At 40.6% G+C, this 18,683-nt stretch overlaps 1 protein-coding gene across 1 annotated transcript in view; it reads left to right on the top strand.

The window, feature by feature from the left end:
* The window catches only part of BMPER (BMP binding endothelial regulator), a 150,408-nt gene that overhangs the window by 103,905 nt on the left and 27,820 nt on the right, over positions 1-18,683 (top strand). Inside the window, exon 13 of the mRNA XM_085303689.1 lies at positions 1,283-1,619. Coding sequence (XP_085159815.1) covers positions 1,283-1,619 — 337 coding nt within the window. The remainder of the gene's footprint in view (positions 1-1,282; positions 1,620-18,683) is intronic.

Below are 18,683 nucleotides of genomic sequence, written 5' to 3'. Positions count from 1 at the left end.
AACACCTCGTCTATAGCCATAATTGCTATTGAGCCTCACCCTGGAGTTTTTTAGCGGTGCTGGTAGGAGACAATGGGACATGTTGCTAAAGGAATGGTTCCAGCTTTGAACTGAGTCACTGGTATGTTAATTGCGTACATGAACGTAGGGCAGGATTTGGAYTGCATAGTGACAAGCACTGATTTACAAGAGGAAAGGGTGGTGCTAAGCCAGCCTGCACATCCAATGTAGAAAGCTGGAGCAAAGCCCTGCTCCTGCACCGTGGAGAGGTGCTGTTTGGTATTCTTGGCAAGGCAGGGAGAACAGGGTAGAAGTCTGGATTACTCTGTTCTAAAGCAGATTCCTATGTTTATCCTTAACTGACCAGTGCTCACAAGTACTTTATGGGAATAAATTAATGTCAGTAAAATGATTTGTGATCTTCATATGGAAAGCTCTGCAGAATGTGAAGTATTAGTAGTGATCAGAMATTGGAAATAATTAAAGGTTATTTCTGGATGAAAGTCAAACAGCAGTGATTCTTAGCGTTCTTTTTATCCAATATGATATCAAAACTGTGTTCTTTTATGAGATATGTATTTACTCCTCAGAGAATGRAATTTGTTTAATTTAAATTCAGCCAGGTTAAACCTAGAAGTTTAGTCTCTACTTGATGTCTGGGCCCTTTCTAGTGTCAAGGGAAACAGAAAGACATCTCCAGAAGGCAATTTATCCCTCCTGTGACAAAAGTAATGCACCCTGAAGCTGCCAGTTTCAGTTTTGCAGGCAAGAAAAGAAGGATATTTTCTAGGAAGTGGTCGCTGGTGGACTGCCACAGGACACAGAAACTTTGGTGTACCTGTGACCTGTACTGTGGCTGAAATTTCAGCTGCATTGAAATCATCTAGCAATTTGCCACAGCAAATTCAATTCTGCAGAATTTTTCATGAGCCTTTGAGAAGCACAGAGTATTTCAATCTCAGCTCCATATTTTTCAGGATAACCCCATCCAATAGTGAGGAGGAGTAAAAATAAATATAGAGAGACATGTGTATGGTAATTGTCATTTAAGAAACATTATACTTTCCAGAAGGCACTTACCGGTTACTGTTGTTAGAAATCTAACAACATTAGGTTCCCATGAACACTCTTTCACAGACATAAGGCACAGTTTGTTATCCTCATTTTCTTTTTCTTCTTATTTTCTTCTTCTTTTTTTTTCATTTTCTTTTCTTTCTCTCTCTCGCTCTTTTTTTTTTTTTTTTTTTTTTTTTTTGTTCTTCTCCCTCTCTTTCTCTATTAGGCTTGGAAATCTCATGGGATGGAGACAGTTTTGTGGAAGTCATGGCTGCACCACACCTGAAGGGCAAACTCTGTGGTCTCTGCGGCAATTACAACGGGCACAAGCGAGATGACCTGATTGGGGGGGATGGGAACTTTAAGTTCGATGTGGATGACTTTGCTGAGTCCTGGCGCGTGGAGTCCAATGAGTTCTGCAGTCGCCCACAAAGGAAACCTGTGCCTGAGCTCTGTCATGGGACAGTGAGGGTGAAACTCCGGGCTCACCGGGAATGCCAGAAACTCAAAGCCTGGGAGTTTCAGAGCTGTCACTCGACAGTGGACTATACCACGTTTTATCGGTAAGTGTGGCTTGCCAAGGAATGAGAAAGAGAGTTGTTGTGTGAGGAGAAAAACTGCACAGAACTGGGCTGGTTTTGGTAGTGCTTGAGCACAGGCTCTGAGCTCTTTTCCCTAGGCGTTAACGTACAGGCTTAGAGTTAGATGCATTTTGAAGGGCTTTTTTGTRTTAGGCATCAGAAGAAGCCAATCCCGAGCCCCTGAAGACCAGACCAGTTAAAAATGAGAAAGACTTGTAAGTGCCTAGTGAAAGAGTACTTTTGGAGGCTGAGGAACAAGGGGGAAGATAGCAAAAGTCTCTAAAACTTTTGGGGATGCTCTTTCTAATTTCAAAGTCAGCTGTAAAGCTCCGGCTGACTTTAATTGCTATTGCCTGTGGTTCASAGAATTTTGTGTCTTCCCAGAAGCTTTTTGAAAAGGATTTTATTAAAACGAGGGTAAATGTACTGCTGTCGCCTCTYGGATGTTGCGGTTTGTGGGTTAAGAATTTGAAAGAATAGAGTTAATATAGTGTTCAGTTTTTGCCTGTCCTGCCCTGAGAGCAATGGAAGACAAGCTGACCTAGAAGCCTTGTTTGAGTGAATTAGTGAAGACTTTTTTTTTATCTTTAAAAGTTTCCAGTCTGAACCACAGTTCTTTAATTGGCATGGGTTTATTTGCCCCTCACTCAGTGAATAAAATTTGTCTTTTCTTTTGCTTGCCTGACATAAAAGATGAAAGYAAGCTAAGTCACAGTTGCACGGTGGTGGATGGAGCTGCCTGAACTCTGCGCTTTCAGCTCTCCTCACTCGTGCACATCCGCTGAACTGTTGGGCTTATTAGTAAAAGATTTTTAGATGACTCCATTWCCCTTATGAATTGCCTCTCCCCTTCTTTTGTAATGAGACAGAAAGACTTATCTACCCCAGTAGCTTATGGCTCGGTTCTGGGAAATGCTAAGAAAAAGTTCCACAGCTTGGTTTGCAGTCTGTATGCTTCTGCATGCAGATTGCCATGGTGTATCCCCATGCAAGGGGAGTGAAGGTGATGCTGTGTGCAGGTTACCATAATGCCTACGGTTTCCAGCGGCTGTGGGCATAGCAGAGACCGCTAGAGCTGCTAACACACACCGAGGGCCTGTTGAATGCAATTCAGCAACATTCCCATCTCACTTACATTGGCCTTTAAAGGTAAGTGATGACAACGCAGATGGAAAACAGACACAGAGAGATTTGTTTCATTTTGCAGTTGATTTTTTTTGTCTCTTTTTTAAAGTAGTTCATGATTAATTTAGTGCAATATACTTACTGACACCACAGCGGAAAATGATTTATATTCTGGCCAGAGCAGCCAGAAAAAAATCTCTGCATCCTTGCACATAAGAGTCAACCATAGAGAATTTCTATTTCTTTAAAATGATCTACTCTATTTGGCCTGGAAAGACAATGAAATCAAGCAAGTATTTAATTTGATTAGATCCATTTTGTAGACGTATATTTTATGCTAAAGATACTTTACTTTGAAATGACTGTCAACTTCTGTCAGAACTAGCTGAGTGTTTGCTTTCCTGTAGATATTGCTGGCTGTTAGAACACTCAGCTGCAAATGCAGGAATCAAAGGAAAAATATAAACTAAAATTAAACAATGGCATTTAGCAGAATGCTAGTTCTTGTTAGAAACTGGCAAAGCTGTAGCAAACAATTTATGCAATCACCATGGCCATTTTTGGACTAGGAAATTCCTGCAACCAGGTAATGATTTCATGACACAGATTCAAGAAAGCTGTGGGAGCCTTTCTAACATAAATCTTTACACACACACACACACACACACACACACTTATTAGATTGGCACTCTTCTTGGATGTTTTTCAAAGAAACCATTGTTGGTGATGTACTTCCACAGGAATTAAATACTAAAAATTTGTAATTAGTATCAAAAGAGATTTAAATTAACATTTACAAATTTTCACTGAGGTCTTTTAGAAGAATATACCTAGTTAATATTTTCTAATTTCCTGTTGGGTTTTGCTCATGTTTTTCCAAGTCTGCTTTTCTGACTGTGAATGTCGTAGCCTCTAGCAATAAGGAAGGTGTAAAAGGCAGAATGTTAGGTGCCAGGTTCTTCCTTTCTGTCTGTTCGTCTGCTCTTTGAATTGAATAGCTTGTCAGTTTTTACTCTCTATCATTACACATTACGTAATGTTTCCGTTTGAAATACTACATTCTCGAGACTTAACATTTCTTGGTCATTCTTGCCTAGATTATCAGCATTGCCTTATTTTCGTTCTGCTGTTCAGCTAGTGACCTGCTGCTAAAAAGAATTCTCAGAAATAGAAATACACTCATCAGGAACGTTACGGGTTAGGGTGTGTTTTCTCCAAACACCAAAAAAGGCAGTGACCAATGCACTGCAAACACTTGTCTGACACTCTGTTAGTGATGAGATTTCCGTGAAGATGTCTCAAATTCATTTTAAGGTTCATTCTTTTTACAGCTGTAACTTCTCCTTTTGTTAGCCATCCAAAAAACATATACAGCAAGATTGTCCTGATTGTTAGGGCAAAGGGTATGATTAATAATATTTTAAAGAGTAAAGATCTGGTTGCATGGTTGTGGGGTCAAGAACAGGTAACTGCTGAGTTTGACCTTGGTAGGTCCTTGGTGCCTTATGAGAACTGGTTGTGCACATTTCCATTTAATCCCTATTTGATTTTGTGACTTTGGTTACTTCTGTTTCTCTACAAAGCACATTGAAGAATAAAGCACAATATCAGAGAAAAAGAAAGGATTTTGAAACAATGCAGACTGCAAACTGACATTTTTAGCATCTAATTTTATACCACTCTTCTAATYCTTTGTTTTGTAAGTAGACACATTTTATGGGCTTTTAATTGTGGTTTGTTTCGTTTAGTTTTGGRTTGGTATTTTTTGTTTGTTTTTAATACATTGCTAGTTGTCCAGTATTCATGAGTAATACTCTAAAAATAGCCCTCAGGGTTGAACTTTATGGAGGGAAGTTCATTTAAGTAGGGAAACRATTTTAAATTTTCGGGAGATTATAGTAAAATCTGGGGGAAAGCACAATTAGCCAGTGACAGGCATCACTGTTGCCACTTGCAACAATTAGTATAAGCTAATAATAAAAGGTGATAATAATAATCTATGATAATAATGCCAGTCAGTGTAGAGAGGGTGGGCTATAGGAGGTGGCATAAAGAGGGGCAGAGGACTAATACACCTAGTAACATCTGCCCTCATTAACATCTATGTTTTCTAGTAAGTTTTTCTTTTTTATAGTTTGGTGTTGCCAATAGGTTTGGAATGTGACATCAATATGGTGTCAGCATACGAATCTCTTATATATATACATAGTAGCTGAATTTATGAATGACTAATTAGACATTGTTCAAGAATCCCACTACCACAGTAACTTTGCCTTAGATGTCCTGCACTTGCCATGCAGTGAATATCGCAATTTGAGATTGCAAAATTTGTGCTCCTGATTTGACAAAAGTCTTTTCACTATTATTACTATTACTATTGCTATTAATTTTTATTATTGTTGCTATTATTATTATATTTTTAACTACCAAATAATTACCTACTCTTTTCTCTTGTGTAATTGTTGTAAGAGGTTTGTTTTCCTCTTGAGCACCTATACTTAATCATATTCAATGTTTTAGGAAAAGCAGTAATTAACATAGTAATAGCCTCATTTCTTCGAATCAGATAATCAAGTGCATTCAGGAATTGCAAATTTATCTCGCAATTCTTGTCTTAAATGCTGCTGGTGACTGTGCTGATATTACTCCATCTTAACTCTGCTAATCAGTTTTCATTTCAATTAACTGATTAATGCATTAACTTTTCAATCTCACTGTTTTTCTAAAAATTTCCATTTAACTAGAGAAAATATTATTGTTTAGAGTTAGAACAGAAATTGCACCGGTGTGCAGTCTACCATCTTCCTCRTACTGAGTTTGACGGATAGGCCACTGAATGGCTGCAGAGGGCACGTGACCTGTAGCATTGCTAAGATAATTAAGAGCTCTGTTTCAATAGATGGGGACAGAGAGTTTGTTGCTTTGAAGCAGAAGGTTTTAAGGTTTTTTCCCCTGTTAACAATGATGTCCTGCAGCTGCAAAATTCATGTGGTTATGCCCCGGTGTTCACTCAGCAGGATGGTGCCGAAGAAGTTTAAGCTGAAGAATGAATTTGGGAAGGGCCATTTCGGGTGTCAGAGGAGTAGGCGGAATTAGGATCTCTGTAGCCTTGTGTTTTCTGATGAGTAAATGAGTTATACAAGGTAGTAAGTAAGACTACCTGCCTCTAGAAATAGAGGTGCCCTGGGTGTATATTGCAAAAGGCCCATCGAGAGGTTTCTGCCCCAGCCTCTGCTTTGATCTCTGTAGCCTCCCAGTGCAGAGCTGCTGCATCCCCCCGTCAGGATGACGGAGCTGGCCGGTGCTGGCTGAAGGCAAGGATAGCCTGGAGCCATGGCCGGGCCCCACGCACACCGAGCACGGGCTGTTGCTCTCACTCTCTCATGTGCAAAGGCAGTGATTTTCCTGCTGCAGTCAGACTGTCTTACTAAAGCTGGCTGTAAGTCTGGGTACTAATAGCAGTCTAACCACAGCAGAGAGGAACTCCGGATGAAGCAATTTAYTCAGCTTCTTGGGCAAATTCTCACTGAGCAGCTGCATGGCCTAGGGAGCTTCTGGTTTGGAAGGAATTTTAAAATATTTGAAATTATAGTGGTATTTCTTTAAGCAAATCTTCACCATGATTTAAATTTCCCAAGAACTAGTTGCTCCACTTTTCAGTACACTCTGTTCAGCATCTTTGAGTCTTTTATCTATTCGAGTTACCCACTAGAGCTTTAGCTGCTTGCATTATTAAGTGCTTAATAATTCAATCTTTCTGTACAAAATAATCTGCTTTATATCATTCTACTTCTACAAAGTGATCCTTTGCAGAGCTACACAGGAGAAATGTGCAAAGGACTAAGCCTGAATATGTAGGCAGTGGGAGAGCTGATGTTCTCAACCCTTATAAGAATACTTGTGCTTGGGAATACTTTTTCCATGCATATGTGGCCTGCCTACTGGCTGCCTTTAGTTTGTGCACGTGTATGCATTGACGTTACTCCCCAACCCATTTCTGAATGTCAACCATTAAGTCATGCCAGTGCATCCTCCGTAATGCCATGATGAACTCACTCACATACAGGTAAGAGGCACCGTGACTTATAGTGCTGATGCTTGACCTATAACAAATGGGAGAAAACTCAGACTTTGCAATGCCTGTAATGCGCTTCGGGARTTCTGGCAGCAAGACCTACTTATATGGTGAGGGGTGCTACGAAAATACCACAGTGCATGTATACAAATCTGTTAGATCACCACTGTTCTAAGCCTCCTCCTTGAACTATTTTTCATCTGACGTAGCCAAGAATGAGTGCAAGCTGCCAGAAAAATACTGTTTAGATTTAAGGATTAGAAGTTTGGATTTGGACAAAAAGGTTGAGTGGTCAGGGAAGATAAATCTGAACCCAAGCTGAGCTCAATTAACCGCAGATCATGATTCCTCTTCATCTTTCCCCTGCATCCTTGCCTCTAGTGGGTTATTTTTCACTTAACCAAGCTCCATCCACTTGCGCCTGTTTAGAAAAGTACCTCAGGAATTTGGGGCTAGAAAACATTCTTTTCTTTGTATCAGTGGTTATTACAGCTGTAAAACATTGAAGAAGTGCCAGAGGATTCACAGATGTCTCCTTTCCTGTTGAGGTATTGGGAGTGGAGGGATATGGGGGTGGAGAAAGTTCCAAAWTCTGACAAGACCGGGGTGTTGGACAGACACTGTTCACCTGGGACTGGCTGTGGGATGCTTCCAGTCAAGAGAGGCATGCTTCCCCAATGACCCGCTATGTGCTTCCCTATATGGAAAGTTAATGTTTTCCTTTTTTTTTTTTTTTTTTTTTTTTTTTAGGGAATATTTTTATAGGAAAGGCAGATGAAGCAACATACTATTCTGAGATTAAAATGCAGAGAAATTTCCTTTGCTTCAAAGGATGGCATGTCTGGAATGTGTTTGATTTGCTTACCTAATTACATGCTCACAACCCTACCTGACACTATACTCTTACATTAAATGGGATGTTATTTTCTACTGGTTGCAGGTGTAATCTGAGGAGTCTTTTCTCTCTTTTCCAGAAAAGAAATCCATTTGTGATTATTATGCATGCAGATATATAGGTGCTTATAACAAAAACCTGCCTCTGCCTAGTAACTTCATTTGGTTTTGGTTTATTACCTGACTCAATGAAATTCAAGTCAGGTGTTTCATAACAAAATACAGCCTTCCTCCTTGGCCAGTGTCTGACAGATGCGAGACTCTATCTGTGAAAATGGAAGGTCAATTTGACTAAGACAAAATTGATCTTGGCAGGAGGATACCCAGGAGGGATTGGGAAGGGAGGAGAGGGTGAGACACCTAACAGAACAAGCAGGAATCTGTGAATGCATTTCTTGTGCGTCAATACGGACTGCATACTCAGAACTTGTTGTTCCTGGTCTACCTTTGACAGAGGTTCAGGTTATTTTGTCTACAGAGCCTTGGAGTCCCGGTTCATTGAAGTCAATGGCAGTTCTGCTACCTTTAGGGGACAGTTTTCATCATAGTGACTGTTCTATCCTGCACAGGATTATTACGCTAATCTATGTATTAGTAATCCTGGGCTAGCCTTTCCACACTTGGTTGTACACACAGACAATTTAAGAAAGATTCAGCTGGTTCAGAGACAGAGGGTCTATTCTTTGGTAGAAGCCAAAGTGAACTGTGTTTAGATCTGGCTTCCCAGATACTGTCTAGCTGCCACTTTCTTGCTGGATGAAATCYAAGGGATGGCTTTACAAAGCAGAAAACCTAATTTATCTGGCCCCAGGCAACTGAATGATCCCTTCTGCATCTTGCTAATTTGAGATCATTCATGGTTCTTCTTGGCTGTAAGATGTTCACAGAGAAAGGCAGCAACTCTTAGGCCTGCCATCCCTCACATTTTTCAAAGTTTATCCGATAGGCTTTTAAACATACCTTTTTAACTTTTTAAATACAGTTTCTTTTAACATAACTTTTTAAATACAGTTTCTCACCTCAAGTATTCTCATTAAAGCTTTGATCTAAAAATGCCACTATGTGACAGCAAGCACGAGTCTGTTCTGGGAACACCATTTAGCAAGATACAAGCACATCCCTGTCACATACACTATACATATTTTTGGGAATGGCACTTTCTACATATCACACTCTGGAAAACGTCCCTGATGTCTCAGTAACATAACACAATGCATGACTTTTAGAAAGAAGAGGAGAGCAGGTGTAGGGAGGAACTGGTAGAAAAGCATAGTGATATCCTCCCTTGTGAAAATATTTTATAAGACTCCACCTGCCATTTCATGCAACCTGATCCATTCTGAAAGCAAAAATATTTTCTACTCTGAAATATTCTTTTTAGCTGCAAAATACATCCCAAATTTTGGAGGGATGCTATTCAGAAAAGTTGTCACCAGAGGAAATCACCCTGTGTCTCTCTCATAAACTACTGCTACAAAATCCAAGACCTCTGTTTGATTTTGTTTTAATTAACCTCTGAGACATGTTCGCAGCAGGGTTTTGTTTGCTTGTTTGTTTTAATTAAATTTTAGCTTTTTATATTTTAAGCTTATTGCAGTATTGATTTTAAAATCCAGAGATGCTGAGCTGATGGTAATATGTTTGTTTCAGGGAATAAATAATGCAAGAACGCAACCCCTCAGATCTTGTAGTCTGCCTTGGGCAGAGGCCAACAAGTGGTACCAGGAAGAGGAAACCCACCCATACTGTGGCTGGCCAACTGTGCCATGTCATATATGATGCAGAAATCCCTTTCAGGCCCCTGAGGTGATCAGTTTACATCTCAAAGCATGAAATTTTAATTACCTTTCCTTTAACATGCGTAACTGCGACGCTACTATATTTCAGCTCCTATTTTAAGCCACCTGCAGTATATCCTGCCTAATTAGACACACAGCAAAGATGAACGAGGGTGTTTATAAGCAAGCAAATGAGATGAATTTGTGGGAAACGTTTTAAAAATAAGCTTAGCCTAATCCTCCTGTTATTCTTATGAGTTCATTTATGCTTCTGGCAGGCTAACCAGACAAAGCAGGACGTGAGCTGTGACCAGCACAAAAGACTTTTCTGTAGAAAGATTACCTTAGGAAGGTCTTGACAGCACAGAGCAACATAGCCTGCTTGCCTTCGCTGTTGGTCTGAGAGCTGACTTGCTGCATGCATACTACTCTGGAGACTTTATGTGGGTTAGAGTTAGCTGAAAGCTTTCTTGTGGCTGTTTTCAATATCTGGAGGATTTTGCGTCAGTTTTGCTGTCGTTTCCTGAATCTTACAGGATACCTATAAAGTCTGGGATGTTCTCAGTCTCCAAGATCATTGGGGAACCTTGCATTATGTCAGCTTTTTAGTAGCAATCGGCATAAAGATAATTCCAGGGAGCTATGGAGAGGAGACCATGCTCCTCTCCTGTCCATCTCTGTAAATGCTCATTTTATGGATAGAGGTGTGTGCTTCCCATATTTCATACTTGCTCGCTCAAGTGTAGAAACTGAATTCTATTTCTCTTAATTACTTAAGCGTAGCTTTTCCTTCAGTCTTCACAACAGATGAGGAAAACAGCCCCTCACATAAGCGGTGATTTGTGCAGCCTCACAAACATGCATTGCACAAGCCCTTTTAGGAGGCGGCTGCCGCTCCACCTGCAAACTGTTTGCTCCCCGAGCAGTGGGAGCGTGCACAGAAGGGGCGTCAGGCACCAGCAATGTGCTGCAAGGTGGATGTAGCCCTGTTTCCCTGAGGGTACCTGGCTCTAACTGAGCCATATGTGGCAGGGCCAGTGCTACTGAGGGCTCCTGACCCCCATGGCACATCTCAACAGGCGAGGGTGATTGTACTGTAGTGCCTTGCAGCACCAGAATAAAGGGCAGACCTGTAGGAAATAAAACAAGAATTTGTGGAAGTATTTGTGGTTATACAGGAACATATATTTGTCCATCACAAAATCTAATCTCACCCAAGATACATAGCACATACTCCATGCATGGGTGTGAATGCACTAGGTTCACTCATCCTTTAAGCTATTGAGATGCTACTTAGAAATGCATGTTCATAGCACTGCTCTTGTAGGTAGCTCTCAGATGGAGTCATCAAAGCAAGCATAGACTTRGTTAACATGGTGACAAGGCTCAGGACTAAAGCTTGCAAGTGCCATCCTAGARCAGAGATAGAACTGGACTCAAAGTATACTAAAAGTCCAGTCCTCTCCCCACCCAAAGGGAGGGCAGGTGCTGGGATTTCACATCTTCATCATGATATACAGAGGATAAGAGCATTTAAGTCTCTCCATGCCTCCCCCACTTAAGCCAGTTGAAATTAAAATTGGTGGGGAATGTGCTGGGAATACTAAAGGGAGTTGGAGCCATATGTTTTCTTGCATTCCTGGGTACTCCTACAACTAACATTCTGTTTATATAATATTCCTGAAACATAAAAGCTAAAATAAATCCAGCATGTGAAAATTAATAACAAGTCATTTCTCTTAAGATCAGTCCAGAGGAAGCTGTCGTAAGTGTTAAGGTATTCAGACAGCTGATTTTTGTACATCAGCTCTCAAGTGAGGTATGCCGTTTACAGCGAGAGTGAGTGCTGAAGGTTATGTACTCTGTGAGTATATGAAGTAAGAGGCTGTTGAGGATGGTGGATACCATGGCAGCAAGGAGAAGGTTTACAAAGTTCATTTCCTAAGTGCTCCTTCTTAGCACTTTACATTTTCAAATTGCAGTGTAAACATTTAATTCTCACTACACCTTGGTTTAAAGTTGTCGAAATGAAGAAAGAGTCCTTTGCTGTGCRGGAAGCCAGGAGCAGATTTGAGATTAAAATCTGAAAGTGCCTGGTTCCTGGCCTCAAACTCAAGTACTTCAGATGAGATTTAAGAGCTTTCACATGCACAAGAAGTGTATTGTCTTATTCTTGTCAAAGCCCAAATTCAAAAGAAAGCATTGCTACTCTTTTTAACAAAAAACTAAATCTTCTGTGCTCCTGTATAGCCCAGTGATAATGCTCCAGGCAGTAATGAGTCCTTGGTAAGTAAAGAATTAACAATAAGTCAAAATGTAGTAATGGATTGCAATGTGGGCCATAAAAGACTTGCTTCTGAAGCAGGAGAAGTCCATATGCAAGAAAAACTCCATACTGTGATGTCAGACATCAGGGATTGGGCTGGGTTTGAAAGTTCATTTTGTCAGTCTGCTCATTTGTCTATCTACTTGGTTCTTATCTGTTGTACTGATTTGTCAGCCCATCATTACATACTTTTTAGAGGCATATTTTTCATCATGGCAAGGTGATGACATAGATCATGTCCTCAAAGGGTAACAGAAGCTTTCGGTGATTTCAAGAGTATATAGATACTATGGTACAGAAAACCTTTTGAAAACAGCCTTATAGACTACACAGTGTGCAGAATTCATTTCATGACCTTGTTTCTAAAGACAAGAATGTCTTGCTGACAATATACAGAAGCATCACCAAAGTATAAATTGAAGGGATTGAAGGTGATTCTGTAGTCAGAAAAAATTATGTAGATCCCACCAAAAAATGGCTATTCTGTCTGCCCTTGTTGAGTCATAAACTTGCCACCAGATTCTATACATTAATTAGGTTGTATTTTGTCAACATCTGAAATAGTGCAATTCCTATCATTTGTGTGATGATTCCTCAGTTTAAAGAAGCCCCAAATATTCACTGCAACCATTACTAATGAATCTCTGATTTCTGGAGAAAAAAGAAGAGCACAAAATTGAAATATAGTGTAGAGACATTTCCATTCATCAGTACAGGACATTCAGTTCATCTTCCAGGTCTCCTTTTACCACCTTTACTGATCTCTATTAGATAGTATGTCTCTCTAGGTAGTTTGATCTCTAGACAGTTGCTTCAAACTGGTGTCTATCTGTCCCTTGTGTGTTAGGAATGCACAGTTAGCAGCCACCTGTGAAATGCTTATTTTCCGTGATCTGGCTGGATTGCACAAAATATGGCAGCATAGAGGCAATGAAAGTATTAAATTCTCCAGCAAGGTGTATTGTGTGAGACCATGCTTTCTTAAAGGATCTCAGACTGTTGTCTTAGTTGACACAATCTATTCCATAGTCATAACCTGTGGTACAGGGTGAACAGGCAATATCTCTGGCCAGGATTTCCATCTGGTTTTTGAGGCTAGGAATTCAGACTACATGCTTCTCTTATCAGCTGCTTACAAACTGCACAGTGCTTAGTAGTCCTGAGAATTTCCTTCACCTGTCCTTTTTATTTCTCTTTGTGTCTCAGTGCTATTCATATACTTTTTTTTCCAAATGATAAAAYAGTTAGCCAAGAATACTTTCTTAGTATGGAATGCTACAGGTCTTTTTGTGAATGTTCCCCACGTATGGAAGTTATAGTTTTATATGGGCACGGGGAATTTAATTATTATACCAGAAGTAATAATTCCTTTGACATAAAAAGATACTATTTATCTTCACTGCCCTCACTATCCTTGGAGCAGATGCAGACTCTGGATTCAAAGTCATAGCCAAGATTAGAGATCTTGTGTACACGCTGATGGAACTGTTGGTGGAATGTACTTCAGTTCCATAACCATGATGGGCCTGACAGACAGTGGTCTATACAGACTGTCTAAAAGCTTTTCCATATGACTAGGAAGTCAAGAGATTGACATATTTCCTTAGTGTTCGTAATTAAAACTGAGAAGATGATATTAAACAGTTATTGGTTTCTGTGTTGTGGTCAATATTATGATTTATTGACTTGAGAACCAATATTGGCTGAGGGGGAACTAAGCTTAATTTTTCCCCTAAGACCTACTAAATCTGGATGTTGACTGAAAGCAGAAGTTTGCATGCTATAGACATGCAAGCTTTTTACAAGGATAGTAACTTGTTTCTCTGAATTTTGGAATGACTCCAAAGTTTGTTATAATGTTTGTTATAATGCTTTACAGAAAACAGTATTACAGTGTTACTTTAAAGAGCCCTTTAAATGTGCATATGTCTCTTTAAAATARAATTGATGGGGTTGTTTAGAGTGCATGAAAAATGCTGGATTGCTAGCCCAACGGATAGAGCGTTGTCTGTTGAAGGGGTGCAATATGAGCAGCTGTAGTGGAAGCTTCTTATGGAGTCCAACCAGCGTGCTTTGATCTCAGCCTGTGACAGGGTAGCTTGCTGAAATCTGAGGTTGGTATGATCCTTGTATCCATGCAGTCTTTGATTATGTATTGAAGTTACTGCAAACAGTCCGATGACTTGTGACATGGACTTCTGCTTGCTGGGAAGCAAGAAAATACAACTGAACTCATTCCAGATCACAACTGCTTTTGCCTTTGTGATGGAAGTTTTATCATTTAAAAACATCAGATGCCTGAATACAAGAGAGTTCAAGCTAGGAAAGTCAGAGATCAGAGCCTGATCCCATAAACCTATACGGCACATGTATTGTTGTCTGCTTCTGACTATTGCTTGAATTATGTACCTTGCTAAGGATCTGAACACAGCTATTTCTTAACAGTCTTGATGAAATTAATCTCTCGCAGATGTTGGCTTAAGGCTGGCAGCATCCTTCATTTCAAGCTTAAGGTACTAATAACATTCTTAAGCCTACTTTCCATTTGGATGTGAGGACGCCCTGCAGTTTGACATGAACCAACTCTTTGATTCATCTTTTGCTGAGTGGTGAGAGCAGGGCTAGTTTTGCTCTCAGGGCTCTAGACAGAATTGTATTTCATGAAGTAGCCCAATAACCCATTCAATAGGTAGACCAAGAGAAATAATTCACCCAGGAGTTTTTGACATCTCCCTTCCTTGGCAGCTTGAGGCCTGTCAGATTACACGTTCAGACAGAATTCAGGCTTCTTAGTGGCTTGAAAAATGGATCATGTTGTGAGCTGACTGTGGAACGACCCAGGGAGGATTATTCTGGTTATGTGCGATAGGATGAGAAAAAGATTTTGTAATATTGAGTGTCAAGTGCAAGAAAAGCAGCTTTAGCTGAAGAGTGATGGTATTACTGAAAGCTGGTGAAGGGATACACAGTTTAGTTTTCGAGGTTTTTATTGTTTTTTTCCTCTGCTGTTTTAGCATCTACTGCCTGCTTTGAGCAGGAGTATTCTGCAAGAGCAGTGGTGCCTTACCTGTCCTTTTGCCTCAGGGATACACGTTATGCCCTAGTAGCTAGTATCTTCAGAAAACAGTAATAACTTCTTACAAAGGCTACCAGAAGCCAGTTGCCTCAACTTTAAAAATTTTTATTGGTCCCTGGGATGTCTTATAGCTATGAATACTGTCCTTTCTGCTCCAGATCGTGCAGAGTGTGCAGTAATCCAAATGAAATGGTAAGATAATATGGGATTTTTTTTTCACTCTGACCCTTTGTTTTTCTCTTGTGCAGTACAGGTGTGACAGTGATGGAGGAACACATTTACAGGTCTGTGGGGCTTCTGGAAAAAAAAAAAAAAGATCTCTCTCAGGGGCATTTACAAAGTGAATCATTAGCCTAACTGTAACAATAAATACCACCACAGAGAACTTGCGAGGATTTATCCAAAGGTCACATTCACCCAGAAGGTTTCTCTGCTGAAAGGAGCTTGCAGCTGTGTTAAGATTAAAGAATGTCAGAGAACCATAGCGTGTGTGATTTTTTCACTCGGAATAAAATATGAGCTGTTTGTTTAACAGCCCCAGCCCCAGGGATGCTAGTGTCAGACTGCCTTGGGGCTGTCATATATATTTCCAGTGGGTTTTTACCATTCAGGAATAACCTTCTCTTTGATGCACTTACCTGACACATCCTAAGCTCCTGCAATACCTAGGAGGAGATCTTCCTCTTGCTATTGTGAGAACCTTRATAGCTGCTGTGAGAGAAGTGAAGCCTATTGGGAACTGCTTAGACAAATGACTGAGGTCAGAGTCATATCCCAAAAATAGGAGTAGCCCCAATGAATCATTCACTTTCTCACTTGAATGTGCTTGACATAGTGGGCCAGAATAAGATGTGATAAGCATTTTATTTGCAGCAGCAGACAGCTGTGTGGGTGAATAATCAAAGCTTGGCCTCGGTGAAAACCCTTGTGTGAATTTTTGTGCATTCCTGTAAGGGTGCAGTCATGAAGGTCAGCATTGGGATAGAAATATTTATATGGCTAATCTGTTAACCTGCTCCTCATTTCACTAACAGTGTTTCAAAAATAGGAGTAATTCATGGAGTGTCATGACTTTTAATAATGATTTAGATGGAGAAGCAAGAGTTATGCCTGTAATGGCATTGGGCGTGCTGTAGCCCATACTTTTGTGGCATTTCCTGGTCTCTGTCTAGCAGATAGCACAGGTTTCCTCCTTCCCTGCAATTCTTGGGCCTGGATCTGTGAGCTCAGGCAAGAGACCTCATGCTTTCAGGACTACAGGGTAGTGCACTCAGCTGTGAGAGCCCACGATAGAGGCCATTAAAAAATAATGTGGTGGTAGAAGGGGACCTGCAGTATTGCTGAACAGAATGTTCTTTGAGAAATGATTATGGCTGTCTTTACATCTGTGGACAGTAAACAGATGAATTTCTAACATTTGTGTTGTAGGAAACACTATGGAAAAGCCATGGGAAAGTTTAAAATAATTTTAACTGCACTTTGTCACTTTCTACCTGTAAGTCATTTAATTCTGTTAACAGAGGACTCCACACTGGAGATGCACGTGTGGCAGGGGATAGAGAGAAAAGTTTGGCTGGTGTCATTTTCCACTCTGAGTGGATTTATCTCAGAACACTCAATATTATATTTTTGCTCCGTATTTTAGAGAATTWTCAATTGATCACCTAGCAAGAAATGTAGCCCCTGGTAGGGTCCACAACAGATTATAGGCAGATGTTTTGAAGGCCCAGCAAGAACTCTTTAGCAGCCAGTTAGCAGATTATATATTTATCCTCAACGGGAATACAATTGACCTACAAACTGACATCTTGCTCAGCAGTGTAGCTGTGCTGTTTTTTTGGATCAGATCTGAACCTGCTTTCTATCCTTATACACAGCTCTTCGTACATGGGTTTGATCTGGATAGTCACATAAATGATTGTGGGTTGTTATTGCAGAGGTGGGTTTTCATATGGGATACTAGTCTTCAAGAATGGAAAGCTGCCATTAAACACAGCATGAGCAGAGAAGAAAACACCTGGGGCTGAACTAGTGTCATGTTTCTATTTTACTTCCGAAAAACCTAAGTCCATATCCAAATTGCACAAGACAAAATAGCTTAAATCTGTTGTCTTAGCTTGTGCTGAGTTCCTAGAGGACCTTATTCAAAGCAGAGCACACAGCTTTTGGCAGAAAAAAGTTTTGTTTTTTTTTTCTTTTAATACAAAGTTAATCCAGTCCTTGTGAGGGAGAACAGTAACCACTTCAGTGTAATAGTATCTTTCTGCATTATTATGACACTAAATAGAGAGCTCTGGAAGCAGAACTGTAATATACCCATCTGTAGCCCAGTTAGAGACAGGAGAGGACAGGAACCCCATTGCAAGGAAGTAATCCCTTGAGTCTTCAAAGCTTTTTACCAAGCATGACATTTTTTGATAAGGCCTTCATGAGGCAGCTGGTGTTTTGGAGCTGGACACATGGGGAATCTGAAGCCTGGTTCCAGCTCTGTTACATATTTCATATGAATTAGGCCAGGGACACCTCAGTCAAAGTCTTCAAATGTAAGTATTGCAAAATAAAGTCTCCAAATTCAGAGTGAAGCCTCTAAATGGTTGTCAGGTATTAYTGTGGAATCCATGCAGCTTCCCCTGCCTTCTGGTGCAGGTGGATTGATCAACTGTGCAGAAAGTGGGCAGCCATCTAAATGACTTCCATACCATCAATGTAGAGTTTTGCAGAGGTGGATGCATGCACTGGGCCTAAGGATCAAAATGTGACCCTGAAACACCCAGGCAAAAACTACTTCAGAATTTATTTTGGATCTCTTTTATACATCCACCCTTCTTCTCTGTCTCCCTCCAATACTCCAGTTCTATTGATGCATGCATACAAAAGAAAAACCATAACAAAAATCTCTCTTTAGAAAGAGATTTTGAAGCAGTGACCTTGTTCTGAACTTTACATCATGGTTTCCGTTGGCCGTCATGCTTGGAGCAGTTTGAAATTTCCTGGCGTCTTATCCACCGGCTCAGCGCTGGGGCTTGCACTTAGTCTTCATTGCCCACTTAGTGGGCAGAGAGGAGAAACGTGCTTGCTGTGCTGGGGTTAGCTCTCCAGTGAACCTGACTGCTTTAATAGTGTCATTATTCTCTGTTGGGCTTGTGGCAGCATTGCTGGGGAGTGTGTTTTAAGGAAGGGAAGTTGGAGATGCAGGTTATAGAGGTTAGGTTTGGCATCTTGCTCAGTTTGATTACTGCAGTATTGAGGTTAGCAGCAGATTTCGGAGTCTCTGTGAGCTAGTGAGAGTGTCCAGTGCTGAGAAGAACCGCTACGTGCATGTGTGATCTGCAGCTCAKGAGTGGCAGGTATTTACCACTTACCTGATTGCTGGTGCCTGTGTTTTCTGACTTGCATGCTGTGTGATCCTGTAATAGCYGGAAACAGCAACAAAAATGGATTCAGAATGAAATTATAGATTGGTTCGGTTCTACCATGTGATCTTTTAGAGTACTGTGGGTTTTCCTACACAGGTTTCTGGGAAAAGGGCTGCTTGAGGAGGCAAAGATGTTTGCTTAATGTGGTAAGAATTTGCACTCCAGTCAGAGTGGAAAGTGCCTGGAAGTTCCCTGGAAATCAGACAGCGAGTGTGACTGACAAGGCAAATGGTATATCTAAGTGGAGGAATTTATTTTGATCGTTGCTAGGTAAATAAATGGATGTCAGCGTAGGGCGCTGTCGCTTCGTGGCGCAGCGTGTGGGCCGAGAGCTGGGACCACGTATACCGGTTGTT

The sequence above is a fragment of the Rhea americana genome, unplaced genomic scaffold (genome assembly GCF_003343005.1).
Source record: "Rhea americana isolate MKP2758 unplaced genomic scaffold, rheAme1 scaffold_100, whole genome shotgun sequence".
In the NCBI taxonomy this organism is placed as follows: domain Eukaryota; kingdom Metazoa; phylum Chordata; class Aves; order Rheiformes; family Rheidae; genus Rhea; species Rhea americana.
The sequence above is the reverse complement of the archived record's forward strand: the minus strand, read 5'-3'. Positions and strand labels throughout refer to the sequence as shown.